The sequence below is a fragment of the Gobius niger genome (assembly GCF_951799975.1).
Source record: "Gobius niger genome assembly, chromosome: 1".
Classification (NCBI taxonomy): domain Eukaryota; kingdom Metazoa; phylum Chordata; class Actinopteri; order Gobiiformes; family Gobiidae; genus Gobius; species Gobius niger.
In genome coordinates, this window is record NC_136852.1 from 52058840 (window position 1) to 52086650 (window position 27811).

Genomic DNA, 27811 nt, shown 5'->3' on the forward strand with positions numbered 1-27811 from the left:
GGCCAAGAACTTTGTAATAGGAGTGGCCATTGTGATTGACGAGGCACTTTATTGGACTCCAAATAAAGTGAAAGGATTTCACAACACAAATTTGTTCAGATAATGCAATATATGTATTTATGCTTATTCCTAATTATTATACAATTTTATCAATAACATACAACTAATTCTATACAAAATAGAAAATGAGAATTATTAAATTCAAATGCCCTAAGTGGCAAAAGTAAATTGGTTACAAGCTAAAATTGGCATGCTTCCAAAAAATGTTATGGGCTTTACTTATAATATAGTAAAGAAGCTCATTTACCATTTGAATCACATTTACCACAAAAGAGAATTATTGACAGAAGGCTTTTAACCAAGCAGGCAAGTAACTCAAAAGTGAAGGACTTGTGGCAGGGGGAATAATGTTGCTTATATAACAAAACAAAGGGAATCTTGAGATAGTCATGGTTTTCCTTTGAATAACTTAAGTTATTCTCTGCATGTTTACACCAGGCTGAAACTTTCCACACATGCATTGACAATTATACTCCAGAGACTCTTACATTTGAAGACAATGGAGTAATAAAATTAACAGTTTTTTTTTTCTGCCTTTGTTTGCGGAAAGCTTTTTTCAACAACAGAAAGTAATAGTTTGCAAATGACTCTGACTCTGACTCAGAGTAAAGTGTGGAGAAAAGGAGCTTGCAACAGAAATACTTTTTTTCATAGGCAGACATTTTAATAAAATGTTGCCACAAATTAGCTACAGTGTCATATGTTTCTTACACAGCATCGTCGTTGAGTGGTTGCAGAACTTTAACCCAGCTGATGTTGTTTACGTGCAAGTGTGAAAATAAGGTTTTATGATATTTGCTAATTTTACACAGCAAAAAGCTTTTTTTTTCTTCTTTTTTGCGCTTGGTTTGCAAAAGCTGTGAATGTTTGTAGCTCTTTAAGCGTCCTCCTCCTCACATCTGATAATGCTTTCCACATGTGCGGAGACATTCTGTTATTCAGGCTCAAACATGTTTTTCTGGGAGGAAAAAGAAAACTTTGGCAAACCCAACACTATGAAATGTGTCAGCACTTTTTACCTGTTAGCCGTCTGAGGAGGAGCTTTGATTTCTATTGTGGCCCAGCAGCGATGTCATATCACAAGAGGGAGCAGTAACCTATAGGAAAGAAAACACATACATGTCAGGGGCAGCAAGGTTAATCACAATCAAGTCCAAATGCCAGGGTTTACACCTGTTTTTCCCATGATTTAGTCAAATTATTAGTTTTTTTTAGGTGAAATATTTTATGAGGTGGAAAAGTCACTTCTTAAGGCTTTTGCTGAGAGCTACAGGTACATCCTCGTGCCCCCAAGGGAGACTTCTACATGTTTAAAATATTATCTTTATGAAATTCTGTTTAAAATGTGCACTGAGTGAAATAAAAACCTAACCAAAGACAGAAATGTAGATTTTTTTCAGCTTAAGTGTCAAAGGCTACTGCTGTGTTGGGCAAATCTCTGCCATATCTACGACAAATGCTTTAGAAGAGTCCGCCTGCACTGACACAGACCAGAGTAAACAGCGTCACACCCATACATTTGAGCCGTACTTAAATACACAGGGAAATCATTTGCCACATGCCGCCGCCATAGGTTCTCATGCTTGTTTTAATATTTGTCAATCAGGTACAGTGCTGAACCATATAAAATAGGTTTGGTGACAATCATAGCTTGTTAACCATAGACACAACATTGAGCTCTGGTTTAGCAACAAGTCAATGAAGTCACTGCCCCCCCCAAAAAAAAAATCACTGCATGAAGACATTTAATCTTTCATTTAATCTATAATACAACAATAAATACACAGATTAGGAATGTAACCCTGTCCAGTTCTGTCACTTGTGTAAATGATGATAATGCAGAAAGTCCTTGGTGTTTTGGGAGTCAACTGGTTACACAGACAGTCAGTGCTACAAAACTGATGTGATTTCAATAGTTGAACCAGATATTGACGGGAAATGCCTCTGCTTAGAAAGAATGCTAAACATTCAGTGGAAGAGATGTCTGGGAAAACACTTAGGATTATGAAGTATGTTTGCATCGAGGGTTATTATATTGACATGACTGGCTGAAGGAATAAAATAATAATAATAAAAGCTTGAACTCCTTGCAATTGTTAGTAATCTGTAAAGTGCAGACTGGGAATGCAAACTATTATTAGTCCATCACTGAATAAGTCATAGTGCTGACATTATTATTACTTTTGGAACATGTATCATAACCTGGTTAGGCCAGTTATAGTCGAGGAAGTTTATGCACAAACAAAACACAGCATGAAAGCACAAGTGTAGTATTTCCTTAAGTAATGTTTAACATAGAGGAGGACACTCTCAGACATAAAGTTCTCAGACCACAGTGGCTTGTGTTTTTGTAATTACAAACCAAATTTCATTTTTACAGGACGAAAGTAAAGATATGTGTAAAGTTTTGACCAAGTGAACACTTTACTGTAAACTAGTTTTCTTTCTGGACAGGGTGGATAAATCGGAAATATTGTATTACATCATTAGAATTTAGTTACTCTGGGGAGGAGGGAATTTTTTTTTGAAAAATCAAAGACCTTTGTTGTGGCTTGTTGTTCTGACTTGTCAATAAACAAAAAGTAAAAAAAAAAAAAATTTAGTTACTCTTAATGTAAAGACAGGTAATATACATCTTTATAGTTACAAGGGAACTATCTCCATAACAGCTGTTAATTGTTTTGACACATTTTGTTTAATCTCCCCCAATAGTTTTAAGTAGATAGATAAAAGCTTCCCAGTTTTCCTCTTCTTTTCCATGCTTAACATAATGGCTGAGTCCAGATATGCAACAAGTGCTACCTCTCTCTGCCTGCTCAGCCTCCCTTTACCTAGAGTCGGGCACGTTACCCAGAGTTGATTCAAGGAGAGGTGGCCTACTTACAGCCAGGGATGAGTTTAAAACCAGAAACTACCCGTGGCCAATTGTTGAATGCGCACTTGGAGCGAGACGCGGCGTAACCCCCGTGCGCCAATCACTAATGAATTAATCTATCAACAGTTGGCTGGCTAGCAACTGTGAGCTAACGACTCAAAGAGGCTGAACTCGCAAAATGGAAACACTACTGACTGACTGAACCTGTCTTTCGCTGCTGTCGCTGATCCAAAGTGGAGACAACTCACCAAACGGGAAAGACATCTCTACTCCTCTCGAAGCGACTCCGGGCGCGCGAGAAACACTTTACAAAGCGAGTGTATTCCAAAGTTGTAACTCTTGCGTGAGTTTATGGCTAGCAGAGGAGCTAAGTTAGCTGGTTAAGTGCGCTAGCCGAGCGGTGGCAGTGGCTATCCCGTCTCAGGTTGCAGTGTTGTTGACAGAGGGACAGACAGCGCCGAGTCCGACTGGAGAGAGCCGTGCGTCAAGAGCGCGTGGATCGGAGCAATGACTTCCGGTACGTCCTGCCACAATAACAGAAGCTGAAAATGTTCTTGTTAAAGCGTTTAAATACGAATACAGCCATGGGGTGAACACGATTGCACATGTCAGAAAGTATAATCGAATATTATGAGTGATGAGGTCGAAAATAAAGACAGATTATTTAATGTCACACTATGCAGATTAACAGCAATGAATATGGACATAATGTGTAGTTCCATCACAATGCGCAATATTGAAGGCAATGTGAGCTATTATCGAAACTAAAAGATAGACGTACGAAACCTTTCCTCGAGTTGTATTTGCAAGGTAAATTATTGTAACATCCGGTCTGAGGTGGAGCTAAGTAGTCAGCCTCCCTCTTCTCAACTTGCATTCAGCCATACAAGGACAAGTCTTGGAATAAAATACCGAGGAACTAGATGGTGCCAGCTGCAGACAGTTTACAATAATCACATTCAATAACAATAATAAAAAGTTTTTAATAGAAAACCATAAAGGCTGCCCTCTTGTGGCGCAAAAGCAATCTTATATCCCGACAATCCTATTCCAAGTCTGGAGGAAAATCAAGAACGCAAGTATTGATTGTGCATAAATGTTTATTTCACAGACTAGTTATGAACACTAGCCAATACATAGGTTCAAAATAAATGTGTATTTTAGAAGCTTCAACCAAAATAAAATCAACCCTCTTATTTTTCACAAACAATCTCATCCGTCAGCACCCGTCACAGTCCAACACTGACAATAAACAGAGTAATGGTGAAGTTAGTAATCCTTCTACTAAACATGAAACTGAGAAAAAAGTGCATATCTGTGGATTAGCTATTCTTGTACACCCATTTTCTCAATACTGAGAGATTAAATTAAGATGTTGATGAAGGGAAATCTGGTAAGAATAATCAACACTAGTTTACTTTAAAGCATTTGTTTTTTAAGGATGAAAATATAGTTCTTCAATGTTAACACTGATCAATTTGTACTTTTAGACCTCGAAAGCACCAAGCGTCATGGTTCATTTTCAAAGGGTGTTGTATCCGCAGCTGGCTGACTGCAAGTAAATAAAGCCACCCTTTGATAATGAGTCCTACAAACTTCAGAAAATGCAGCAGCATCGCCATCTTCGCGGCTGCGCAACTCTGGCTTCAGTCTCTGAAGCGGGTTGTGTGCTTGCTTCATTTAGCTAATGGGCTATATATTACTGAACAGACGTCAAGGAAACAAACTGCTGCAAAGCTTTGATTTTCTGGTTTGAAGTAAAATTCATAGCAGGACATTTGAAGATGCATTGGCTCAAACAGCCTGAAGCAATAACTTTGGCTACACACGAAACCCTGCTTCCATAGCTTAGTTGAAAAGGGGATGCATGAACAAAAGGCAGTGAAGGGATTTGCAACTCAAGAAAATAAACTGTCTACTTTGTGTGGACCATCGAGGTGCTGAAAAGAAGCTTCTGTTTTTTCTTTTTCTTCTTTCCTCCTTTATCATCTGGAACTAATAAAGAAAGACATTATCATCCAAACACATGACTATTAAAAAAACAAATACACATTGTGCCACTAAACAAACCTGGTTCAACCACAGGTTGTGGAGAAGAAGCTGGGCCAGAGTCCAGCTCCAGAAGTGCTTTCTCAATAGCCTGGCTAAAGGAGTTTTGGAAACTAGGCACTGGGACCCGGTCAGAGTTGTCACTCTCTCCATCGCTGTCAGCGGAAGGTGGAGCCAACAGCGCATCTGAAGAAAAAAACTATTATTATTCGGACTTCTACAAAGCCTCAAAGGATTCCCATTCAACAAACCGGTTTGACAGGAAAGACATTACAAAGCACCTGTAATATTATCCACCCTCTATAGTAGTTGAGCCCAATGACGTCAAGAACATGTGCAGAGCAAGAAAAATACACTATCCCTTTCATGTATGATTATAGTCTAGTCTTCGGTAATAATCCATTAAAATATTGAGAAAAACAGGGCGTTTTCATACAGGCTCTAGTTCTCTGGTCGACCTAAAGGGGCTCTCGACTTGAGAGCGGCACTGTTGGGTCAGTGCAGGACTTTACGTCGGTCTAAACAGCCGCTCAGAGTGCGGCTGAAACAGGTGATCTCGGAGCAGCTGTGTTGTGAATGCGGCCGACCTCGGGCCAAACTACTCTCGCTCTGACGCCTCTTTTTTGTGTGAAGACGAGGCACAATGGATCAACTTTAAATCATCGAGGTAAGTCTCTCTTTCCTGGACTGCTGCAGTGAAACTTTCCTCCCCTTGAGCTGATTAAATTGTATTTCTCCTCGCTTTGCGTTCATCAGCCTCACTGTATTCAACCATGAGGGAGAGGAGTGACCGGCATGTAACATGAGGGAAGTGTGCATGTACATGTGTGCGTGTCGGCGCATTGACAGGTCGATGTCCGTTGTCATCGGGAATAAGATCGTTGAACAGCTGATCCTTGTTACGTGGCTGATGTGACGTCTGGTGTCAGTGTGTGAACATGGACTGACTACTTTAAAGTATATGCAGGTCTCGGCTTGATCCACATGGCACTCCAACATGTGTTAATCGACTCATGTTGAACCATACACTCAACCCCTTTACTGCAAGCATAAATCTGTGAATAAATTCTGCAAATATAATCATAACTTGCCTTTCTTGGGAACAATTCTGTGTCCAGAATCAACCCTGGCCTTTCCATCTCTCAGCATCTAAACAAAACACAAAGATCACAATTTCTGACCAATTTACTCAAATTCAGCCTCATATTAGCCTCCATCCTCACTGACCTGTGCAAAGGACATGCAGTGGCTGTCGTCCTCCATACTTCCCACAACAGGTGAAGAGGCGCTTTGACCATTCAGACTTGGAAATACCATCCCATCTAAATGTGTATATATGCATTTAATATATATATATATATATATATATATCCATCCTGAGGGTACAGTACATAAGATAATTATTTTGATCTAACCAGTGGGAGGACTGCTGCTGAGAGGTGAGGCAGGAGCAAAGGTGAAGTCAGGTTGGACTGGTGGGCTGTAGTTGTACGGAGGGGAACCAAACGCTGGGAAATGATGCAGATTTTCGAGTCCAATATGCACTTCCGGGTCTGTGCAAAGACAACATTTAGAATCATTAATTCATATTATCAATAAGCAGTATCCAAGAGTTGTTGAAAGTAAAAGTAATACATTTTCCCTGCTTCTTGTTTTCTTCAATTTCAATGCGCTTCTCACGGCGTTTCTCATCCCTCGCCTTCTTTTGTCTCAGACGTTTTCTTTTCTCCAAGTCATCTGAGAAAAATGAAAAAGTGATTCATTTAGACATTCACAATCAAGGAACAACCTTCATAAAACTATATCTCAAGGTCTATGTTTCCAACCTGCAAAAGTGTCCAAAGTCTCTTTGGAGATAACTGGTGGCTGTAAAGCCAATTCACAGATACTGAATTCGCATGTGAGGGGCAGATGGGCCAGATAGCGATGTCTGCGACGGATGTCCTGGAATAAAACAACATATATTGAAACAAGTACTAGACCAACTGTACCCTATAGATGATAAATCAGAAGAACCAATTTTGTCTGAGTGCATACAGCTTCATAATATTGTTTACCTCAGTGACTGTGTGTCCTACGATCTCCACCACCTTCGCAGTGATGGTGTCAGGGCTGGCTTCCAGACTGCCATATTCACGCAACAGGCAGCGTACATTCACAGGATGTAGGAACATCTGCTGGCAGTCGTCAGCTTAAAAACGTAACGGATTGTTTTATCAATTAATTTAGAAACACAATTCAAAGCCATACATGATTGATGGACAGAAAGCTGAGATCAGTCAAACACACGCTTACACACCTTGATAGAAATAGTAGTAGGGTCCATGCACCATATTAGTAGAGGGGCGGCTGGCGTCTGACTGGCACACAGAGGCTTCCACTGGCATGTCCTCAGGAGGTTCGGGCTCAGTCTCTGGAAGCTCCTCCAGAACACTCTCCAGGATTCCTTCAGGGAGCTGTGGCTCCTCAGAGCCATCCTCTGGCGGTTCCCACACTTCATCGTCAAACGCTGAGGCGTACTGCAGCACCGGCTACAGGTTCAAACAACACTTTATCTAGTTTCATTCAAAAAATTTACATAATGCGTCGTACTTTTAATCCAGAAAACCTTACCTTAGTGCTGCTGCTGCTATTTATAACCACTTCCTCGACTGGAGAAGGTGGTTCTTCAAGAGTCAACGAGGACAAGTCAAAACTGTCAGCTGCGCTTGATTTCTGCTGCTTCAACAATCCCTCCTCCCTTTCCTACAAATGCAATAAAATTGATTAAAACAGACTTCAATCCTGTGACATTGTGTTGGTAAAGAATACAATATTAAGTACGGTACTTACCTTTAAAAGACAGAGGGCTCTCTGGATGAAGCAACTCTGCGAGTCTTCTTCTTGGCCGAGCTGAGACTGCAGGACTGCCTTCTCTTCTACCACCATGTCCAAGGCCTGCTCAGGGGAGATCAGCAGCAGCTTGGAGTATGAGCTGAGACCTGCATCTAAGAAGAAACAACATAAAAAAAAAGTTTTATAAAAGTTTATCCCTACACATTTGGTCAAATATTCTGCACCAAAAATGTGTTCTTTTTACCTCCATAGCGAACAGGTTCCTCCACTTTCACCCACTGTGAGCTGGGAAGTGCCACCAAGGCTCCTTTCTCCCTCCGCATCAGGCTCATAGTTATGACATCACCAACCAGATACTGCCTCGTCTCCATTGCAACAACACTGCAAAAAAGAAAACAAAACACACAAATAGTCATGTCTTTATTTCCACAAAATGAAAAATGTTGAGCCTGCTTGTAATTACCTCTTCAGATCACCAGTGTGGACAGCCTCGTAGCAGATTGGGCACTTGGACCAGCTCTTGTCGCTAAGAGACAGGAAGTGCAGCATACAAGGCCAGCAGAAAATGTGTCCACAGCGAGTGATGTGAGCTGCCACAGGAGGGTAGAGGCAGATGGGGCAAGATGGCACCTCATGACTGTAAATACGCTGAAAATAGAAAAAGTAGCATTTCAATAAAGAAAACTCAACAATCTCAGTGATTCATACTTAGGACTAAACAGTAGCATGTTGCACATACCACTTGCTGCACACAATCCCAGTTAACCAGTGTGTCTGGATCAGTGAAGTGAGCCTTGTAGTCCTGGTCATCAGCTACTACAAACTGACAACTGCAAGACAAACATGAAATTGATCACTTTTAAATTTAAACGTATTAGAGTATAGTAGATGTTGTGTGTAAGCAGTGATTACTTGGCCTGCAGAAAAAGTTCCTTGTTAAAGGGCTTGTGCTTGTGGCCCCATTTGTTGCGACGCCCCCAACAGGAGGGGCCCACATCTCCACCGGTCCCACCACGTGGTTCAAACGTGAAGTTCAGCAGGTGGTTCAAACTTATTTTCTTAGGTCCAGCAAACTGAGCCGGGCTAAACTCGGCCCGGCGTGTCTCTGCTACCTATAGAGGACAAAGAAAAGATTCATACCACACAAAGTCAGCTGATAAAAGTACAAATGAGGTTCAGAAATGTGGTACACACCTCCTCCCGTCGTCCTCCACCTGTAGCTCCATATTGGCGCCCTGCGCCTCTCTGAGGGGGTCTCTTGTCAAAACTTTTGCTTTTCTGTGGATTGGTGCGTCGTGAACCAGAGAAACTGTCAACTTTGGGGAAAGAAGGCTCCCGCTTGCGGTTGTACCGCTTCGAGCCTCCATTATTCTTATTCTCTGGAATGAGTAAAAGCATCGTGTTACCAAGTCTAAAATTTAAATGTATTTTGAAACAAGTAGCAATTAAACATATCAACTCTGTTTCCACTAAATACACACAAATATTAATATTAAAATATATATTTAAATTTAAATACATATATAATTTACACATGACACTTGTTTTGTTGTAGTGATCCCACAGTCAAAAATCAGAATAACATTATGTAAATTGAAAATAGTTGGTCTGGAAGTGGGCGTGTGTGGGGAGAAATTCTTTCAAACACTTTAAAGCCAAATAAAAAGTCTTTTCCCGATCTGCCCAACAGACATAACTGTTTAACTGAGAAGTCTATGAGACTGTATTATGAATGTGTAGATCTGACAGATTCTGGGTCAAATGTTTTGACACTTGACAGCGACGTAGGTCTCTGATAAACAGCTGCGTGTGCGTAACTGCGAGGCCCCACAGGCCTCCAGTCCTGGTGCTGAACTTAAGCGTGACTGTAGTGCAGTTGGTGCGGTGCTTCACCTGTTTTGGGTTTAGATTCGCCCAGTGTAGGGCCTGTGGAGCTGGAACGGGGCGGAACCTTGTTGCTGGTGTTGTTGTTGGGATTTTTCTCCATATTTGTCTCCGTACAGTGAGCGGTGCAGAGGCCGAGCTCCGAGCTGAGAGCCGCTGAGCTCTCTAGCATCAAACAGAAAAAACAAAGAAAATGGGCTGCAGTGAGTGCGGGTCAGGCGGCAACGGCCCTGAATCATTTCTGTCAAACACGGAGACCCCATTACGGCGACATCTTTGCAACTAGACAAACCGAGAAAAAATAAGAGACACGATATTGGCGTCTCAACTTGAGCAGGCTATAGAAGAGAGGACGAAAACTCGCCACGCGGGGCCTAAACCCCTGAAAATGCGCTCCTCCCTCGGTAGACGAACACTGTACGCCTCTACAAAAGGCGTTGGGCACTTAACAAAGTCCCCAAACGCGCTAATTTGAAGATTTGGGCTAAAAAAGATATCTGTCCAAACAGAGCTGCACTAATGGCGACGGGTCGCCAGACAGAGACCTAAAGGACCCGTATGTTTCTTGTACCATCAGCCTACTTTCTGATTGGTCGAAAGTGGACTATGAATTCTGGGAAATGCAGTCTCAATCATCTCCAAGCTGATATTTACTTCTATGATATTTACACATGTATTTAGAATTCTATTATTGCTGCAAAAAAAATTGTAAGCAACCAAAAGTCATTTTCCAAACATGTGGAGCAATACATTATATAATGCCATCCACATACAACATTTAATGTAGTATCATGATAAACATAATAATAATAATAAGACAAAATATAAAATGTAACAAATATACATGTACATTTTTGACTCATTGGCATACACACAGAGTACATTTTGTAATGATAATGTCTGTGTTAAGACAAACAAGACAAAATGTAGTCTTAAATTATGAATGCAGAATGGTCCAGTTTACTGTCATCACTCATCTTCTTCACTTTCAAGTGCATCTTCAGATTCATCTGTGTGGTTTCGTGTGAGACAGCAGTCCAAAATTGCTTGCTGAACGTCACGTCTTTCCTCTAAACAAAACAACTCCAGAGTTAGAATCATAAACTGTAAAGCATAACATAGACATTCACAGCGTACCTTCATTTTTACACTTAGGGAGCATCCGACGGAGCTGGTGAGCATTATATCGGATCAGAAACTTTTGGCATGTTCTAATTGTTCCTGACATAACACAAATGCAAACAGTCAATACATAAAAGCTTCAAACAGTTCAACTTACTAAAGGGAATGAATTACCTCCCACATAGATGCAGTTGAGAAAACATGTTATTTTCTTTCCTCTTGCTTCAATACTAGTAATAAAAGGTAAAGCCGACCAAAGAAGTTTGTAACACCTTTTAGGAAAACGTAGAAATATGATTCCAGTGACAGCATTCAGGTATTTCACTAGGGAAAGAAGAGAGACGACATATCAATACCATACTCACTTTAAAAATACAAGCTCTGATAGTGACACTGATCAATTTTATTTCTGTTATTATTATTTCAACACCAACTTTAACAACGGCAAAGCTCATAGGCTACTGAACACCCTAATAAAATGCTTCATCATCTAACCGTGGGATCTGAAAGTAACTTGTCATGGATTATAGTGCACCAGCAGTTTACCGGAGAATCCAAAACTACAGAGGGCTGCCCCGTAATCGCCGTGTATGCGCTGGACAACATCCTTCACAGCCGCAGTGACTGCACGATCATCCAGCTGCAGCAGAAGGTTTCTGTCCGTAGCATTGACTTCGCACAATAAATATCTGTTGGGAAAGAGCGATTAGAGATACTAATACTAATTAAACAAAGATGTAACCCACGTTTACCTCGATTTTACGCGCACCATCGCTGCCACATGCCTCTTCTTTGCAAAAACTTCCGTCAACAAAGTTTTCTCCTCCTACTACAAATCGCATTAGCGCCCCTCACTGGATGAACGGTATCACTGCAGGGTGGGCTGGATGGAGGGGTGAGTTTAAAATGTATACCCAGGCAGCACGATTTTGACCGACGACAGAGCAAATGCCTTGTTACAATTCCCACGGATTTATTTTCATATTTTACATAACGCATATCCTTGAGCATGTATCAGAATATAGAATAACGCGTGTAGAATGCATTAAAACATTTCCTACGATAAGTTTTAGAGAAGTGAACACAGCAAACGGAGAAGTCCGTTGAGGTAATCTGGTCACATCCCTTTAGTAACCCTGGCAACCCTCCTCGCTCTCAGCCAATCAGAGGCTCGCATCTCCTCTCTTCGTACGCGTTAACGCCATCTTGAAATTACACCCGCAGTTTGTTTGAGTAGCTTCTAAATTAAACACACAATTATAGACCTGTGTTTTACAAATGCTTAACGCTCCGGCATGAACAGTTCTCGAAGCAAATCAACGCCGACAGTAAAAAAGGCTCAATTGGACGTCGACACCGAAAGAAAGACAGTCGGGGGAATGCTGAAGAAGCTCAAATCGAAGCGGAGTCAGACGGAAAAGTGGCCCGTAGTCACCGAAGATGAGCTGAAGGCGCTGGGAAGAGATATTTCTCCAAACCACGTCCTTGGTCTTCGAGATGTTACCGAGGGTATGTTTACTGTTTGTAGAAGAAGAAGCTAATCGAACGTATTTGGTTAATTATTGCACCTTAGTATAGATATAACTTTATGTTTAATAATTGTACATTTTGCAAGGATAACATTACATCATGATAATTATCAAACATAATTGTCTTTCTTGAAGTCCTGCATTTCTACTTTAGTAATACAAAGAGATGTATGCAGGTTTGATTTGCTCTTTCTCTTCTATTTAGAGTGCACACCCTGACGTAGGCTATGTCATATTTCAGTCTTTTCATAACTCGTTTTGTGTTTTGGTACTGCAACAGCTAATGCAATCCTCACTAGTTTGGTCTTAATAAGATTTGCCACATTCATGTTGGCCACACACTAATTCCACGGTGTTGTCTGTTGTCAAGGTAATCCAAGCTTCCTTAGTTACTGATTCTTTCAATGGGGGGAAGTAGGGAACTTTAATCTGGTTTGCACTGCAGTTTCTTTGCTCAGTTGTTTGCCAAACACATATCAGTTTGACAACATTCAACAAAGAAGCTCAAAGAATCTGCTGTCCCCTGAAGCTTTAAGTTTTCACAATCTTTTACCCCTTTTGAGTGTGCTCTGTCATGGAAAAATCTTTGTCACTGGATGCCTCTGCCACACTATTCAAAAGCTCAATACCTGCCTTTGTTTGTTTGGACTTTTCCCGCCGAGACAATGGTTATACTTCCCTTGTTTCTCCTGATGATAGACGGTCCATTAGCATTACTCACTACTGCCAAGAACCAGATACTGAAACCTTAGTGGCTTGTCCCTAAGCCTTTGCCTCAAAGCAGACATGTTCCTGATTTCTCTCATTACATTATTTTTTGTTTCAGATTACTTGTGTAAACCTGAAGACAACATCTTCAACATTGACTTTACACGATTCAAAATCAGGGATTTGGAGACGGGAACAGTGCTTTTTGAAATTGCAAAACCTCCCAATAGTGGTAAGAGATTTATCGTTAAACATTTTAGTTAAGAATTGACTAATTTTTAAATGTGATATTGACAATAACATAACTTTCCATGAAGTAGTTTGACATACTAAATGACAAATATGTTTTCTTCTATTAGGTCTTGGAGAAGGAGAAGAAGACAGTGCAGACATAGACCTCAGTGCTGGACGTTTTGTGCGATACCAGTTCACCCCAGCCTTTCTAAAACTGTGCACAGTTGGTGCAACGTAAGTAAAACTAAGACTGCCCTATCTCTGTCGAGTGTTATGTTTCATTTCCACTTAATCATTGACATGTAATACTTCTGAGTTCATTTTGTATTTTTATTTCAGAGTTGAGTTTACAGTTGGGGATCGACCAATAAACAGTTTTCGAATGATTGAGAGGCATTACTTCCAGGGACGTCTCCTAAAGAACTTCGACTTCGACTTTGGCTTTTGTATTCCCAACAGTCGCAACACATGTGAACATATCTATGAGTTTCCACAGCTTCCAGAGGATCTCAGTAAGCTTCCCTAATTTTTTGTGTGTTTGTACCTTTATTTACACTCTTTTTAACCAAAGTTTTCTTCTTATCCCAGTTCGCCAAATGGTGGATCATCCGTACGAGACCAAATCAGACAGTTTCTACTTTGTGGACAACAAACTCATCATGCACAATAAGGCAGACTACGCCTACAATGGTGGTCTGTAAGAGACACGTGTGCAATATTTACAATGTGGAATAAATCTCTCCGGAGGCTCCCTGAGGAGGAGCTGAAGTATTTTCACAAAGAAACGACAAAGCACAGTAACAATTTCCAAAACCAGCCGACCACATCTGCCTTCATATGAGCCCATTCATCAGCCCCGCACAGAGCTCACATCCCAGGACTCAGGGGAATTTAAACCTTTCTCTTTTTGAGTTTGTAGCATCTTTTGCTTTTAAACTGTTGCCTTACATTCTGCTGTCTCTGCTGGATGGGGACCCTTTTGTGACACGCCTTTACGGCCAATCCAGTAGACCTATAGATCGTCTTATTTGAACTGTTTTTGAGAGTGAATTTATGTTTCTGTTCTGTAACTGACATTAATTTGATGTGTTACCGTAATTTAAGTAGATCAGTCATGATATCTGTAGTTGATTGATTAAGTATGAAGCATGTGCAGAACTTGGATAAAAATAGGAAATCTTTTTAACAAGATACAATATAGGACTTGTCAAAACAACATTGTGTTGCAAATGATCTTCCCAGCCAAATACATGAAAAAATACTGTGAATGTTAATCAATTGCAGTTTAGTCAACATTTGTATCAAATATACACTACACATCTGCTATAATAGAAGGTCTGCAAACAATGGCATCCCATTTTCCCTTTGATTACTGAGTTTTTTTGTAGAAAGTAAATCATTTTACATTTTCACTCATCTTCATGTTTTTATCATTTACGTAGTCTGTTAAATTACAAGAGCGCTCCAAAAGTAAAAAAGAATGAACGTTTCTTTATACATATCTCATTTTCACTAGAGGCTTAACACCATCGTTCTGTGCCTTGTTCTATACATAGAGGCCCACAAATATGTTGAACAAGTTAAGCCTTTGACCAAAGGAGTCGGCTGAAACTGCAGCTCATCAACCAACATGTCATATAGCATAATAGTGCGTCTCTTCTCATAGAAATGGTGGTAACTTAGAACTGATATGAGCCGCATGCAAGAACAAGTGTAGCCTTCGGCCCTTGAAGTTATTATTATTATTATTTTTTATGATTGTGGCATAAATCTCACAACATTTACGTAATCTTGTGATGTGGGTGGTTATGGAAACAGAATATGAAATTATCTCTGTGGCTTTTAGTCTCTTCTTAATGTTGTGTTTTTAAAATTTTATTGACTGAATAATAGTCTTATAAATTTGACTTTTGCTGATTCATATGCAGTGCTTCGGCAGAGAGCTGTCAACCTCAAATAGTACAAACAAATGACAATGCCTACCAATGAGATGGTAATGATTCTTTCATTGTATGCCTCCGAAGCAACACTGGTACTTCCATAAAATGTAGCTTTTATACTAACATCACCCACACAGCACACCAGTTGCTGTTGCACATGTTGCTGCATGCCTGATGCCTGATGAATCTAAAGTTAGAAAACGGTTTGAATCTTTGGAAACATACAAAGACCATATGTAACTATTATTGCCTTGTTTAAATTATTTTGTGATGAAAAATAATTAATAAAAAAAAAACTGTAAAAACTACACATCCCATAATTCCTAGCTCAAAACAAAACCTACGACAGCAGCACGTGGATCATCATGGCGGCCTCCGTTACAGACATGGCGGCGGAAAACTCCAGCAGCAGCGACGATGAGGCGCTGAAACGATGTCAGGAGGCTGTGTGGGACAGTCAGACGACACAATCTAAAGGTATGAGGCTTGCAAACTTACTAAAACGTTTAAAATTGCGCACATTTACGGAGCAAATCTACCATCTGCCAAACTCTGAGCGCAAGAACAAACTACTACACTGTGGGACATGGGCTGGCACTAAAACTAGTTGCCTAGGACTGCCACGGATGGAGATTATCGCCTGATGTGTCACTAAACTTCTAATTTGGCAAATTTCATAACTGGATTATTAAATTTGTTTCAGACACAGCAGGTGACAACAAGAAACCTTCAAAACGGTAAGTGAATTCCTCTGCATAACCATAATTGTCAATACCTCAATCTTTTATTATCAAGCTACTGTAACAGGAACCATTTAGTATTTAATCTGGTCTCACTTGTGATCTTACAGTGTTTTCTAGTTACCAAACTTTAGTTTTATTTACTCATTTTTCCCTTTACATACATACAACTGCAGTTATTACTAATGATATGAACAAACCAGACCTTCGTTCGTAAAAGCCATTGTTTAAGTGCAATATATGTTTTTGCAGATTCACTCATTTCTCATTAATTTAAAATGGTCGGCATGGCAACACTTTGAAATTGTTTGCCTCTATCTATGTCACTTCCTGTCAGCGTCCAATAAGGAAGGGAAACTATAAACATCACAAAAATGGTCAAACTAAGGAAAGTTAGGCAAAATCTTAAATTGTGTTACTATGTTCAAGCAGAAATTGTGTCTAATGTGTCATGTTTACTTTAACTATTGAATGTGTTTCTCTGCTGCAGTTTTGTTGTCGCTGACCATGAACATGATTGTAACGAGCTTCAAGTCACACAAGGTTTCCAGACACATGTGGCAAGGAAGTTGGGCACAATGCTTGACAGGTGGGTATGATGGAGAAAAAAAAGCAAATATGTATGTCCTTTTCTAATGTTGAATGTGGTCGTGGTCAGTTTAATTTCAGAAGAGCAGTCCTGCATCCGGCCCAGCGTAAATACAGAAACTGCTGATGATAAGAATGATGAGGATGAAGGTAAAGTTATTACTATGAATATAATAACCAGCATTTGTGAGGCTACATCAAGTGTCTGCTTACATTAATGCCTTATTAACCTCGTACCCTTGGGAGCCAGATATTACAGTGTGATTAATGTGAGCGCACAGTGATGGCCTGGGGTTGAAATTGAAGAGGACAGACGTTTAGCCACTGATTGGGTCAAGTGCGCCTCTTTTTTGCCAATCAAAACAACGACCCACAATGATAGCAAATCCAGTATTCAGTTTAAAGAAATGTATTTGTGTTTTTAATTGTGTAGCAGCATACCTGGTGTTTTTCTGAAATCCTCCCGTTATTTACCAGTACCTTGTTGTCGGCAAGTTTAAAACCTGCCCACAATATCTCTCTAATAATCTCTCTGGAAATGTTATTACCATTTTAAACCAAAGCTTTTTTTTAATCATGTGCGCCTTCTTAATATCCAAATGAGTAGGAGCTCCTTCAGTAAATGTAACCTTTCTCTCTAGGGTTTCGTCTTTTTTCTTCATCCGTCCCAGGACACACACCACAAGAACCGCCTCCCCCAAAACGTCGTATTCCCAGCTCAAGGTGCTTATTTACACTTTATAAGTGCGCTCTTCCTTGCACATGCACTGTTTATACCAATGTATTTATCATACTCGTTCACTCCTTGACATTATGGCCAAAACAATACCTGTTTCATGATTAAGATTCTTGAGTGGTGTTCATTATTACAGATAAGTAAAGTTTATACACTCCATAAAATACAATTTATTTGAGCAAATCGGTGGATTTATTATTATTTATTGCCTGGAATACCTTGTAGCTTCCAATAGCAGTGATTCCCACACCTTTCAGGCCGTGACCCCCCAAATCACTCCACAACATGTAATTAGCATTTATAATAATTTAATGTGCAAAACATTTAAAATCTGGTTTAAAGATGTTAGTTTGGATACAGTATTTTGATATTTGATTTATTTCAGTAAAAGATGCTGTTTTGAATCAAAAATACATCAAATTCAATGTCAGAAATGTAAACAAAATATTGTCTCCAAATCATCTTGTGACCTCCACTTTGAGAACCACCGTTCTATAGTGTTGTCGTTCTTCTCTTCTTCTTCTCAGGAACCACTTTTTATGATTTTTTTATTTAATGGTAGCCACTTGGCATTCTCTGTTAGAATGCATTTTGTGTTTAATTTGTCTTGTAACTAATAAAACATTCATATTGACAGTGACAGCGACAGTGAGAAGGAATCACGTTTTAGAGAGGCGGCTGTTTCGATTTCAGACCTTTTACCACCATCTACTCTGCCTCCAACCAATTCAGCTGCGCCAGAGACTTCAAGCTCGGAAATAAAAGAAAAAGTCAAAAAGAAAAAGAAGAAAAAGAAGAAAGTTGACCCAGGGGAGAATGGGCAACAGGATTCAAAACACACTAAAGACAATATCAGCGTCAATAACGGCCAAGACGAGGAGCAAACAGTAAAACGCAAAAAGAAGAAGAAAAAGAAGACGGCCACATCAGGAGTTTTGACCTGAATTTGCTTAATTTCATGTTAACAAACTATCATGTTCAATGTTCTTGTTTTGAAAATATACTTTAATCTGTTTTCAGCACACATTGTGGAAAAGCATTGCTGTTCAGTGAGTAAAAAAGTAACATACATTAAGGTCCACAAGCCTCTACTCCAGTGACTAAATAATACAGTTAATACAGTTAAAGTTATTTTTTAATAAAATTTCTCATCACATTGGTTTGTTGGACTCAAATCTTTGGCTCATTAAAGCTTTGCTAGTTAAAATGTAATTCCCTGATTTTCTTTTTATAATTTTTTTTTATATATATTTTTTTTATTTCTGGTGTACAGCTAAGCCCAAAGGCACACTGTTAAATTGAAACCATTTGTCAAGTAGTAACCAAGCTCTTTGCTTTAGTCTTCCAGGGTAGAAATAAATTTGGGATTAGCTTTAGGTAGATCATTATTCAAACTTATTGTCACTGAGCTGTGGAGACCAGATGTGAGGGAATGTATGAGCTTAGGTCCGTGGGAGGAGGAGAAATGAGGTGGGACTGGTGGCTTTCAGTGGACTGAGAGGATGGATACAACTCCAGGCTTTCAGATGAGGCTGGGGAAAAATAGGAACATTGATTAAAACATACATTTTTATTGATTAGGTTTGGACGAATAAAAACTTTTATCTATTGACTGTAGTTCATAAATCCTAGTGTTCTACCTATTTAACCATTTCATTTAGGAAAAAAAAAAGCTTTGTGTATTTTAAAGCATAATAAATACATACTTCCAAAGTTTTAGACATTCATATAATAAAAATTAGAAAGTGCATTGTGCTAACAATAGCTCTGGGATTCCATTGAAATGATTGTGTGGCATGGCCGGTTTTTCTATTTTCTCCAATAAGAAACGGGCACTCTGCTCCTTATATTCCAATACTTTTTAGCTAAATTTCACAAATTGTCAACAAAATTTGTGACACACATTTACTTGGAACAGGCGTGTGGGGCTGGAGATGTAGCGAATCCTCCTCCAAAGGGGTGTCTGTCTCCTCATCGGGATCCGAGGTAAGTATCTTAGAGAAAAACATTCATTTTTATGGTCTGTTTGACTTTCCGGAGCTGTGGGTTTGATCTGGCCCTGTACCTGTCTCACTGCTGCAAGGCTGGTGAGGGTGCCCAGGCTGCTGCTGTCAGCGATGACCATGGCCTGGGACAACAGACTGGACGAGTGGTACTGGGGTGAGTCCAGTTTGTTGTACACTACAACAGGGGTGCAAAACAATGAAAGCATCTTCAACATGTTTGTGACCAGCAACAAAACTTGTGGACAGATCCAAAGGCTATTTAAAGGCTGCTATTTCCACCCAAACCTTTTTGGTTCATTTGCACTATTTTGGTCACTTTTTTAACCGTATTATTTTGCAAACTAAAAAGGATATCTACTCCAAATGTCACACACTCACTTTTTGGTGTATGACCAAAAGTCATGCCCAGTTTGAAACAAATCCGAGATGGACAAGCAGGGTTAATTTCAAGAATGTGTTGATTGGACATGGTGCTTTTGAATGTGTCTTTACGCTGAAAATGTTTTCATTGCAATTTGATGCAGAGAAGTTTTTTTGCCACTTTGCCCTATATACACTTCTACAAATCTGTTCTACAATGGTAAATGGCTTCTTCTCGTAGTGTGCAATCTCTTGGGACTCTTTTTGTTAAATTAAATATATTAGGGCTGGAAGATATGGCAATGGTCCATCTTGATTTTCAAATTGACTTAATTGCACAGTCCTACATTAAAAGAAATCTTAGAGAAGACTGTTGCTTTTGGCATGTTGTCCTTTCTACTAGTTTTAAAGTTATGTGCTGGTTCCACTCACTTTCTTTATTAGTTGTTTTGACTTTGTTTCCTTTTGTGTTGTTCTCCTGCTGTTTCTTGCACCAGAATTTCTATTGATTTTGGATCCGTAAAGCTCTAAACCTGTCCAACAACGTGGCAAATATATTTACCCCCCTTTAAGGCTTACTGTGGCAGGGCAGTGGTGCCATTGTGGCCATGAAAGGACTGGCCCCCATGTGACTCTGGATCTGCTGCGAGAGATGAGGCTGCGGAGAGGCGTGGAGCTGCTGCTGGAAGGAGATGGGCTGGAGAGTGGTGAAGCCGCCCGCCACGTTGTTTATCACAGGTACGGTCTGCGGCTGTGTGGAGGCTAGACCTGGAAAACAAGAAAGAAAAGGCAAAAAAATACAATGACACACTTCAAAACAAGCTGCGGCACAATGACTGTGACATGTAAGCGTTTGGTTAAGCTCTTTTTTGCCCACATTCAGCCACTGGTAGCAAAAGATTTCAAAAAGTAGTGTTTTTTTAGGTTATTTTGGCTTCTACTTACTAGCTATTACTTGGCAGCACTGGAAAAATGGCCATCTTAAGTTAGATAAAGGATAAAATTGCTCGAATAAAGGTTCTTTATGTTGGATTTGAGTTTGAACTAATTCAAGTTCAGACAAAAATGCTAATGAAAATGGAACAAGCAAATCTCACTTGAAATCAGACAAATTAATTTTCACTTTTAAATGGATCAAAGGGAGTTTAAAAAATGTTAAAATTATGTATTTCCCCCCCCCGCCTACATGTTTCAGCAATGTCCTAATGTGTAGAATGAGCCCAGACCTGTTCACCACAACTGCCTCTAAAATCCTGCACTGTCACTCAAAAAGGAGTTGATTCGAGCCCGAAGCTCCGTCATGCACAAGCTTAATATAGAACCTGCAGTTACACATAAGACCTCAGGTGGCAATAGTGAGTATAAAAATGACCAACTTGCATCTAGCTCCTTTAAAAACATTTATTTCACTTGAAATGATGCAAATTAATCTCAATTAAGAACAAATGTACTTGCTCCAATGGGAATAAGAGGTTTTATTTTATCTAAAACTAGACCAAATCTTCAATTAGATTTAATGATTACTCTGTTTCCAGTGTAGAAATCCATGTAACCTATTCTCACACATATACCAATCTAACATGATGGATTAAAGACATACGGACACTGTGTAAACTAGAATGCGTGATGGACATAATGTACTTGGTGTAAATGAGGCAAAGGGTTTGGGGTAACTGTGGGAATATTACCAAAATATTGCATATTTCTATCTCAGTAGGGAATTTGTCCTCTGCATTTGGCCCAACCCTCAGTGCGTAGCAACCTGTCAGGAATAGTGGCCGACCACATGATTTTTAGGTTCATACGTTTAAAATAAATCATAGTATTACCTATCAGCAGTGAGGACTCCCCCAGGCTCATGACGCTGGGCAGAGAGGCCATGATGAGCCCCTGTGAGGAGGTGGAAGAGGACAGGCTGTGCAGTGACGTCAGGGTGCTGACAGGGGGCAGCGATCCGCCACTCGACACCTGGGACAGAGCACACAGCACTCGATTCCTGTGTTCATCAAAGGTGTATGCAACCAGTATACAGTTCCCTACGCTACTCGTATTGGCACCGCTAATTAAATCTGTTTTTGCGTTCTGTTGTTATTCTACATTTTGAGAAACGATCACAAATTTGATACAGCCTTGATTGCTCATATTAGTCAAGCAATTATTGGAGGGAACACTAGCAATAATTTGATATGTCTCACTGTTTTGCTGTTGTGGTTTTCAAGGAGAGTGTGGCTAGGCTCCAGTGGGATAGGGCTCACCACTAACCGTCCCACGCGCTCCCCCCTCATTGAGCTCAGAGGGTCACATGAGATCTGCTGGCTGTACTTCAGACCTGGAAAATAAAACGATGAACCTGACAGATATTTTACTCCTGTAAGAGACAAGAGTGTGATATTTCATGATAAGCATCATTATATTTAAACTAGTTCGATCTAAAACCCTCTTTACCGTGCTCTGGACTCGGAGGGAGAGTGGGGTTGGAGCTGGCGCCCGATGGGATGGTGTAGGGCGTATCGATGGCCAGTTTATTTCGAAAAGCCTCCTCTTTTCGGCGATTGGCAAACCAGTTATACACGCGCACCTCTGTGACCAGGTTAGAGCCCAGACCGGCCAGTTGGGACGGCGACACGCCCCTCTGAATGCACTCTGCCCTGGGAACACATGGGCCGAAGCATGTCACGTAGAGCTGTGTAAATAACTCATTTTTGTTAAATTTCAGTTTGAGGGCAGGTCGGCCCCGGGTAACATAAGTACGCACCCCACCCGATTGAGCAACAGCTGGACACAAGACACTTAACCCATGTTGCTTTTTCATTAAATGTGGTGTATGTGAGTGTTTGATGGGGTCAAAATGTCTCTGAGTGCCCTGAAAAGTGCCATATAAAACCAAATCGATATTATAATTACCCATTAACTTCATATTTAGGTTGAGCAATATACCGCTCGGATCTATTTCAAATTTCTTTTTGAAGTTAGTGCTAACTTAGTAATTATAGGCCTCTATAAACTTACACAGGGTAATTATAGGTAGAGGTCGACCAATATGGGTTTTTCTAAGGCCGATGCAGATTTTTGGGGATTTTTTTGGCCTATGCCGATATGCTCGGCCAATATTTTTAACCAATATTTTTCCAAATGTATGGTCTATAATTCTGTAAAAAACATAAATACTTGGCCACTCCAGCAGAGGCCAATTTCATTTTATTACTTTAGGTGTTTCAGTCATAGTTTCTGTACCAGTTTTGATTTGTTGCCGATAGCATTAGCATACTGTTGCTAGCTGCGTCATTTTGCGCGGTTAGCAAAGATACAATTGTGGAGGTTAAAACTAACTCAGCGATTGAATTCTCCAGGTTCTGTGCTTGTGATGGCATGCAGCATGTCCATATTTACTTAGGTTTAGTGAAACTAATAACTTTAGTCAAACTTGTAGCTAACCAATTTTCATTGCGATGTTTCTCTGTTCCAGTGAGGCCCAGGAAGTTGTGGGATTTGTTTTAAAGCCCTGACCTCGCTCTCTATCACTTTCGGTCCCGGAGATATCGGCTTTTATCGGTGCTAGATTGGGCAATAGCCGATATTGTATAATCCTCAAATAACAGCCCGATATATCAACCTCTAGTTATAGGTTTTCAAAGGCGTCAACTGAACTGGGATGTTTAAATGTGCATTAGGCAATCTGATATTTGTGGCCATTAACTTTTTGTGACCCTATGGCTGTATGAGTGGTTAGCATGGCGCCTTTACTTTCCATGACGGTGGCCTCTACAACGCTCCAGGATCACATGTTTTGTAGGTTTTCTTGTGAGACAGTGAAAACTCTAAAAACAAGTGACCCACTCATATAAAACGTTCCATAATGCTTTAGATAGAGAAGAAGCCCCCGAAATGATCATTTGAACGTGCTTCATGTGGTCAACATAACATAATAATGGTATTTATAGATCGATGGATTTTTCTTCACATATATTCTCTCTGATTTTGAGGAATTACTATGATATGCTATGTGACATCAAAAGGGCCAAATTTAAATATAAACGTGAAAACACATAATTGGCCTAAGTGTTTCTAGCAAAAATAGAAACTAGAATTTGTCTTATTGGCTATAGGGGTAATGTCAAGATGAAGCCCAGAATTATACTGTATAACGACGACTCATTTTGGTCTCACCTGTTGCACTCCTCCACTAAGCCCTCTCTCTCCTCTTTGCTGGGGTTCTTCTGTCGCTCGTAGGCGTGAAACAGGATCTGCAGCGAAGCCGGACCCCATTTGAACCGGTTCCTGCGCCCTTTCCTGTTGTCATCTGCCGGGTCGTCCACCGTTGCCAGTCCATGTTTGGCATTGGTGAACTCTGAAAGGTAATTTGAATACTTGTTTTCTTTTTACACTGTGCTGTGGTCTAAAGCAGTGGTTCTGAAGTGGTTTGGCGTCAGGACCCACAATCACCCTGAGATGACAAGCCCCACGACCCAAATACGACTTTGACTTGTGAACTATAAAGTAAAATAGTCTTTTCCTCTAAAATTGTTATTGAATAAGCACTAAGTGGGCCGAAGAAGATGAAATTATGAAAAAAAAAAAAAACACGATAGCAGTCATTTTTGATGGACTCAAGCAGGGATTCTATACTTTTTCTGTATTTTCTGTAACCCAGCCCGCCCCTTCACCAAGTGCATTTTCTCCAGTTCAACTATACCTAAATCTAAAAGGGAACAGCCAGTGTAATGCCTCATTTGAAAGCTAAGACCTACTGCGTTTTTGTTGTATTTTTGTCACATTTTCATTGCTTTCTTGTCACTTTTTCCTCATTTTTTCTTCAATTTTGTCACTTAATCGTTGCTTTTTTGTCACTTTTTCATGGCTTTTTTTTTTTTTGCTGGGTTTTTGTCACTTTTTCAGCCTTTTTTTTTGGCTCATTATTGTAGATATATTGACACTTTTCAAGAAGCTTTGTTTAAAGTCAAACTGGAGAAAATGTGCTTGGTTCAGGTGGAAGTTAAGAGGTTTTAAAGAAATGTTTTCTGGGAAAGGCTCGCCCACTAAAAACGGATCTGCAACTTACTTTTGGGTACTGATCCACCAGTTGAGAGCCACTGGTATAAAGCACAAATATTTACCCTAGAACTGCACACTCTTGCGAGAAGCAATGTTACGATAATAGCTTTGGAGGAAAAATTTTATTGTAGGTAGTGTTTGTTTTATAACATCCCTTTGACCTTTGATCACTTGGGGAATTGAAATTACGTATGCCAATGAAACCAGTTGATGCTTAGTGCGGCCGGCAAGTAATATGTCATAATTTTTATTGAAGCACCTGTGATAATCATGATTTTATTTGACTTTTATCCAAGTATGAGCTAAACATTTGTGGCTGCTAGTGTAACAAACAAGGGAAGCTCATAACATTTTATCAGTCTGTAAAGATGACCTTTGATCAACCAGAAAATAACTAGATATGGGTTTGATAAGAGGGGGCTATTAAAGGGTCACCAAAATGTCAATGTATTTTTCTCCAACAGATGGTTAGAAATGGTTAGAATAAAAACAAATGGTTAGAATAAAAGCTAGCTATTTACTGTTATGAACAACCGCTAGGAAACCTTGCTCCGCCCCCATCTCAGAGAATGACACCACTTCATAAAGCATAAACCCAACCAATATTAAGAAGTCTATGTACTCACGTTGGCTGATCTCGCACTGCTTCTTGACGTACCAGGTGTACAGAGACGCTCTCTTCTGGTTCTTCATGGGCGTGCCTTTGTTGAGGTGCTGCGAGAGGTGGGACTGGTTCAGCCCCGTCGACTCCACCACCTCTCGCTGCGGCAGGTTATGCTGCTGCATGTAGCTTTTGACCATTTTCGCAACGTGCCACGAGTCCTCTCTGTGAGACAAGCAACAAAAACGCACTATTGTCTCTGTCTCAGGTCTGAAAATTATTAATAACGATACCAATTGTTTTTTTCTCTTTGCTGCATACAATTTGTTTGTCCTTCAGTATATTGCAAAAACAGACATGTGATAAAAAAAGATCTTATAAAGCATTTTTTTGTAATCTAGCAGGCTGGTTGTTGTTTATATTCTCAACTAGTTTGGCATCAGGACACTCTATGACCATAGGATGACAAGCCGAGACCCTAAAAAATTATTTATTCCAACCCATAACACACTTTAGTTCAGTGGTTCTTAAACTTTTCACTTCAAATTCCACCTAGAAAAGGCCTAAATTTAACTGAATTATGTTAAAACTGGGTGTAAACTGTGACTCGCCCAGAAAAGACTCCTAACTTGATTGCATCACTGATGATCAATGAACTCTGTTAGTTGGACTCTGTTATAGGCCTATACAATCTTCTGACAGATTATTGTGTTATCATGAGAAACGAGTCATGTCTTGTCATTTTAACAGACTTGGGGAGTGTTTTCATGCTTTTTCAGTACAAATATTGAAAGAAAACCATCACCGTGACAGGATAACTCAGAGAAAGTTTGGAAATGTTCTTATAAACTCATTCCTGTGAACAATTGCGATGTTGGAAATGTGTCAGGAACGTTATAAATGAATTTGTACCGCGCCCAACTATTCAAAATGCATGTGCTCCCTGTTTCAATGTTTGCTTTAATGTTGACTTGATTATTAAGTCCTACAGAGTGACCTTTAGACTGAACCTTTATCTAAATTGTTTTTGATGGCAAACACTCCATACATTTTATTCATACAATGTCTTGTCCGTGTACATTATAAAACCATCTAACGCAATCTTCCTTCTCCGGATTTGAGATTTCACATTGGTTCAAAGTATTTTTTGTTGTTCAGAAGGCAGGGCCAGAAAGAGGGAAGTAGCCTGGGGCCATATTGACAAAGTGAGATAAGAGAAAGCACATGGGGGCAAAGTCCAGCTCGGATAGATCAATGGAGAGGAAATTGTAGAAGACCGTAAAAATATGATATCAAATTTAAACACAGAAAAAACATTTTACAATATTATCAAACTTTTCTTGGCTATTGTTACGACGGCTTCATCCGGTGTATTCTACCTTTAAAAAAAAAAAAAAGTAACCTTGAGTTTTCTATTTGTTTTTTTTTCTCAATATGATTTCAGTATTTCCCCATATCTATATCTCAGTACATTTCCAGACAGCTCGCGCACGACACAATGCAAATGCCGCACATTCAAAAAAAATCATTGTCCCCGTCCGGCTTGTGCAAACATATAGCGTCACGCGCCAGTTGTTTTCTATTAATCTTCACCTGGAGCTTTCTCGTATATAGCTGATTTATTAAGAAATGGCCACAGAATAATGATGAGGGTGGGTAATTAGTAACCAGCAAAAGGAGGAACCCTCTTTAAAAATCGCCTCAGGAGCCAGTCTGCCGTGAGGGACAGGCCGAGGAAAGAAGACTGGAGAAGCACTGGATAATATCACGTTTGTATAGCAGGAGCATGTATTATGAACAGCAAAGGCAGGTCATTTGTGCATGTGGTAAAAAAACAGATTGAGAAGAGTTATATGCAGTCAATGGAAGTGCATGTCTAGTGTTAATAGGACATTTTCTGTAAGTGGCAATTTGTAGTCTTGCATTCTTGGTTAAAATAAACAATAATTTGGGTGTTAATTAGAAGTTTGTAGAGTGTAGAGTCCAGACTTACTGCAGGAGCCGTTCGACCTCTGCTCTTAGCTGGGCTGCCTCTTCTGGATCTAGCTTTTCCAGCTCTCTGAAGATAGGCGGCGGATAGTCCATTTCTCCCTCCTCCGAGCTCTCCCCGTCGCCCCTCTCCAACTTCTCTGCGCCCCCACCAACACCAGAATCAACACCTCCGAGCCTGTCCCTCTCCAGCTCCCCCATGGCTTGAACCAGGACGTCCCGGGTCAGCCCAGACCCCAGCAGGGCCCAAAGCAGCTGCTCCTGAAGTGCGGTCAGTCGGTTCGTCCTCGGTGTCCTGTCTTCTGCGTCCATTGCTCTGGAAGATAAGTCCTGCTACTGCAAACAAACACGGCTACACCAACCCGGCGGACTGCGCTGGCCTCATTACACCTGTGGCCCGCTTCCAGCTACAACTTCATGGAAGGCTTTAATTTTCTCAAGTATTTCCTCCTGATGTGTCGTGGGCTGCCTGGTTTTTAGCTCTCCACCTGCTGTTTTGCTTT

The 27811-nt window shown here is 40.2% G+C and overlaps 5 protein-coding genes across 6 annotated transcripts; 2 read left to right on the top strand and 3 right to left on the bottom strand.

The window, feature by feature from the left end:
* Positions 1-4033: 4033 nt before the first annotated feature.
* rnf10 (ring finger protein 10) lies at positions 4034-10267 on the bottom strand. The gene is made up of 17 exons (XM_079560667.1): positions 9713-10267; positions 9014-9198; positions 8732-8931; positions 8559-8649; positions 8283-8467; positions 8064-8200; positions 7817-7971; positions 7598-7729; positions 7284-7515; positions 7042-7175; positions 6811-6928; positions 6620-6721; positions 6400-6537; positions 6212-6306; positions 6076-6133; positions 5006-5170; positions 4034-4930 (listed from the first exon to the last, which is right to left on the bottom strand). Exons 1-17 carry the CDS (start codon positions 9873-9875, stop codon positions 4851-4853), a joined length of 2370 nt encoding a protein of 789 aa, XP_079416793.1. The 5' UTR covers positions 9876-10267; the 3' UTR covers positions 4034-4850.
* A 294-nt stretch (positions 10268-10561) lies between these two features.
* Positions 10562-11697, bottom strand: pop5 (POP5 homolog, ribonuclease P/MRP subunit). The gene is made up of 5 exons (XM_079562868.1): positions 11578-11697; positions 11372-11514; positions 11000-11149; positions 10841-10924; positions 10562-10773 (listed from the first exon to the last, which is right to left on the bottom strand). Exons 1-5 carry the CDS (start codon positions 11595-11597, stop codon positions 10673-10675), a joined length of 498 nt encoding a protein of 165 aa, XP_079418994.1. The 5' UTR covers positions 11598-11697; the 3' UTR covers positions 10562-10672.
* Positions 11698-12009: 312 nt separating this feature from the next.
* Positions 12010-14515, top strand: unc119b (unc-119 lipid binding chaperone B). The gene is made up of 5 exons (XM_079566326.1): positions 12010-12334; positions 13181-13294; positions 13422-13530; positions 13636-13808; positions 13885-14515. Exons 1-5 carry the CDS (start codon positions 12121-12123, stop codon positions 13995-13997), a joined length of 723 nt encoding a protein of 240 aa, XP_079422452.1. The 5' UTR covers positions 12010-12120; the 3' UTR covers positions 13998-14515.
* Positions 14516-15587: 1072 nt separating this feature from the next.
* On the top strand, positions 15588-18446 carry cUnh12orf43 (chromosome Un C12orf43 homolog). The gene is made up of 6 exons (XM_079562856.1): positions 15588-15713; positions 15940-15973; positions 16467-16565; positions 16635-16714; positions 17206-17287; positions 17938-18446. Exons 1-6 carry the CDS (start codon positions 15602-15604, stop codon positions 18242-18244), a joined length of 714 nt encoding a protein of 237 aa, XP_079418982.1. The 5' UTR covers positions 15588-15601; the 3' UTR covers positions 18245-18446.
* Positions 18447-18554: 108 nt separating this feature from the next.
* Positions 18555-27811, bottom strand: hnf1a (HNF1 homeobox a). Of its 2 annotated transcripts, none has more exons than XM_079576063.1 (10): positions 27313-27811; positions 25345-25544; positions 23834-24014; positions 22112-22314; positions 21862-21995; positions 21496-21634; positions 20246-20434; positions 19366-19481; positions 19210-19294; positions 18555-18832 (listed from the first exon to the last, which is right to left on the bottom strand). In XM_079576063.1, the coding sequence occupies exons 1-10, from the start codon at positions 27618-27620 to the stop codon at positions 18702-18704; spliced, it is 1686 nt and encodes a 561-aa protein (XP_079432189.1). In that variant the 5' UTR covers positions 27621-27811; the 3' UTR covers positions 18555-18701. The 2 variants fall into 2 exon arrangements, with proteins under 2 accessions (XP_079432189.1, XP_079432188.1); XM_079576062.1 differs by having other exon boundaries at positions 21862-22034.

What these genes read in the sequence shown, in the direction of transcription:
- rnf10 (XM_079560667.1), bottom strand. Translation starts at nt 9,875, where the DNA reads ATGCTAGAGAGCTCAGCGGCTCTCAGCTCGGAGCTCGGCCTCTGCACC. An exon ending in CAGCAGCAGTCCTCCCACTG is followed by an intron (nt 6,307 to 6,399) that starts GTTAGATCAAAA and finishes ATACACATTTAG; the next exon opens with ATGGGATGGTATTTCCAAGT. An exon ending in ACTGCATGTCCTTTGCACAG is followed by an intron (nt 6,134 to 6,211) that starts GTCAGTGAGGAT and finishes TGTTTTGTTTAG; the next exon opens with ATGCTGAGAGATGGAAAGGC.
- pop5 (XM_079562868.1), bottom strand. Translation starts at nt 11,597, where the DNA reads ATGGTGCGCGTAAAATCGAG. An exon ending in ATGGTGCGCGTAAAATCGAG is followed by an intron (nt 11,515 to 11,577) that starts GTAAACGTGGGT and finishes CTTTCCCAACAG; the next exon opens with ATATTTATTGTGCGAAGTCA. An exon ending in CTGTAGTTTTGGATTCTCCG is followed by an intron (nt 11,150 to 11,371) that starts GTAAACTGCTGG and finishes TTCTTTCCCTAG; the next exon opens with TGAAATACCTGAATGCTGTC.
- unc119b (XM_079566326.1), top strand. Translation starts at nt 12,121, where the DNA reads ATGAACAGTTCTCGAAGCAAATCAACGCCGACAGTAAAAAAGGCTCAA. An exon ending in TCTTCGAGATGTTACCGAGG is followed by an intron (nt 12,335 to 13,180) that starts GTATGTTTACTG and finishes TTTTTGTTTCAG; the next exon opens with ATTACTTGTGTAAACCTGAA. An exon ending in ACAGCTTCCAGAGGATCTCA is followed by an intron (nt 13,809 to 13,884) that starts GTAAGCTTCCCT and finishes TTCTTATCCCAG; the next exon opens with TTCGCCAAATGGTGGATCAT.
- cUnh12orf43 (XM_079562856.1), top strand. Translation starts at nt 15,602, where the DNA reads ATGGCGGCCTCCGTTACAGACATGGCGGCGGAAAACTCCAGCAGCAGC. An exon ending in TCAGACGACACAATCTAAAG is followed by an intron (nt 15,714 to 15,939) that starts GTATGAGGCTTG and finishes AATTTGTTTCAG; the next exon opens with ACACAGCAGGTGACAACAAG. An exon ending in CGTCGTATTCCCAGCTCAAG is followed by an intron (nt 17,288 to 17,937) that starts GTGCTTATTTAC and finishes TCATATTGACAG; the next exon opens with TGACAGCGACAGTGAGAAGG.
- hnf1a (XM_079576062.1), bottom strand. Translation starts at nt 27,620, where the DNA reads ATGGACGCAGAAGACAGGACACCGAGGACGAACCGACTGACCGCACTT. An exon ending in TTAGTGGAGGAGTGCAACAG is followed by an intron (nt 22,315 to 23,833) that starts GTGAGACCAAAA and finishes ATGTGTTCCCAG; the next exon opens with GGCAGAGTGCATTCAGAGGG. An exon ending in AAAACCACAACAGCAAAACA is followed by an intron (nt 21,635 to 21,861) that starts GTGAGACATATC and finishes GCTCTGTCCCAG; the next exon opens with GTGTCGAGTGGCGGATCGCT.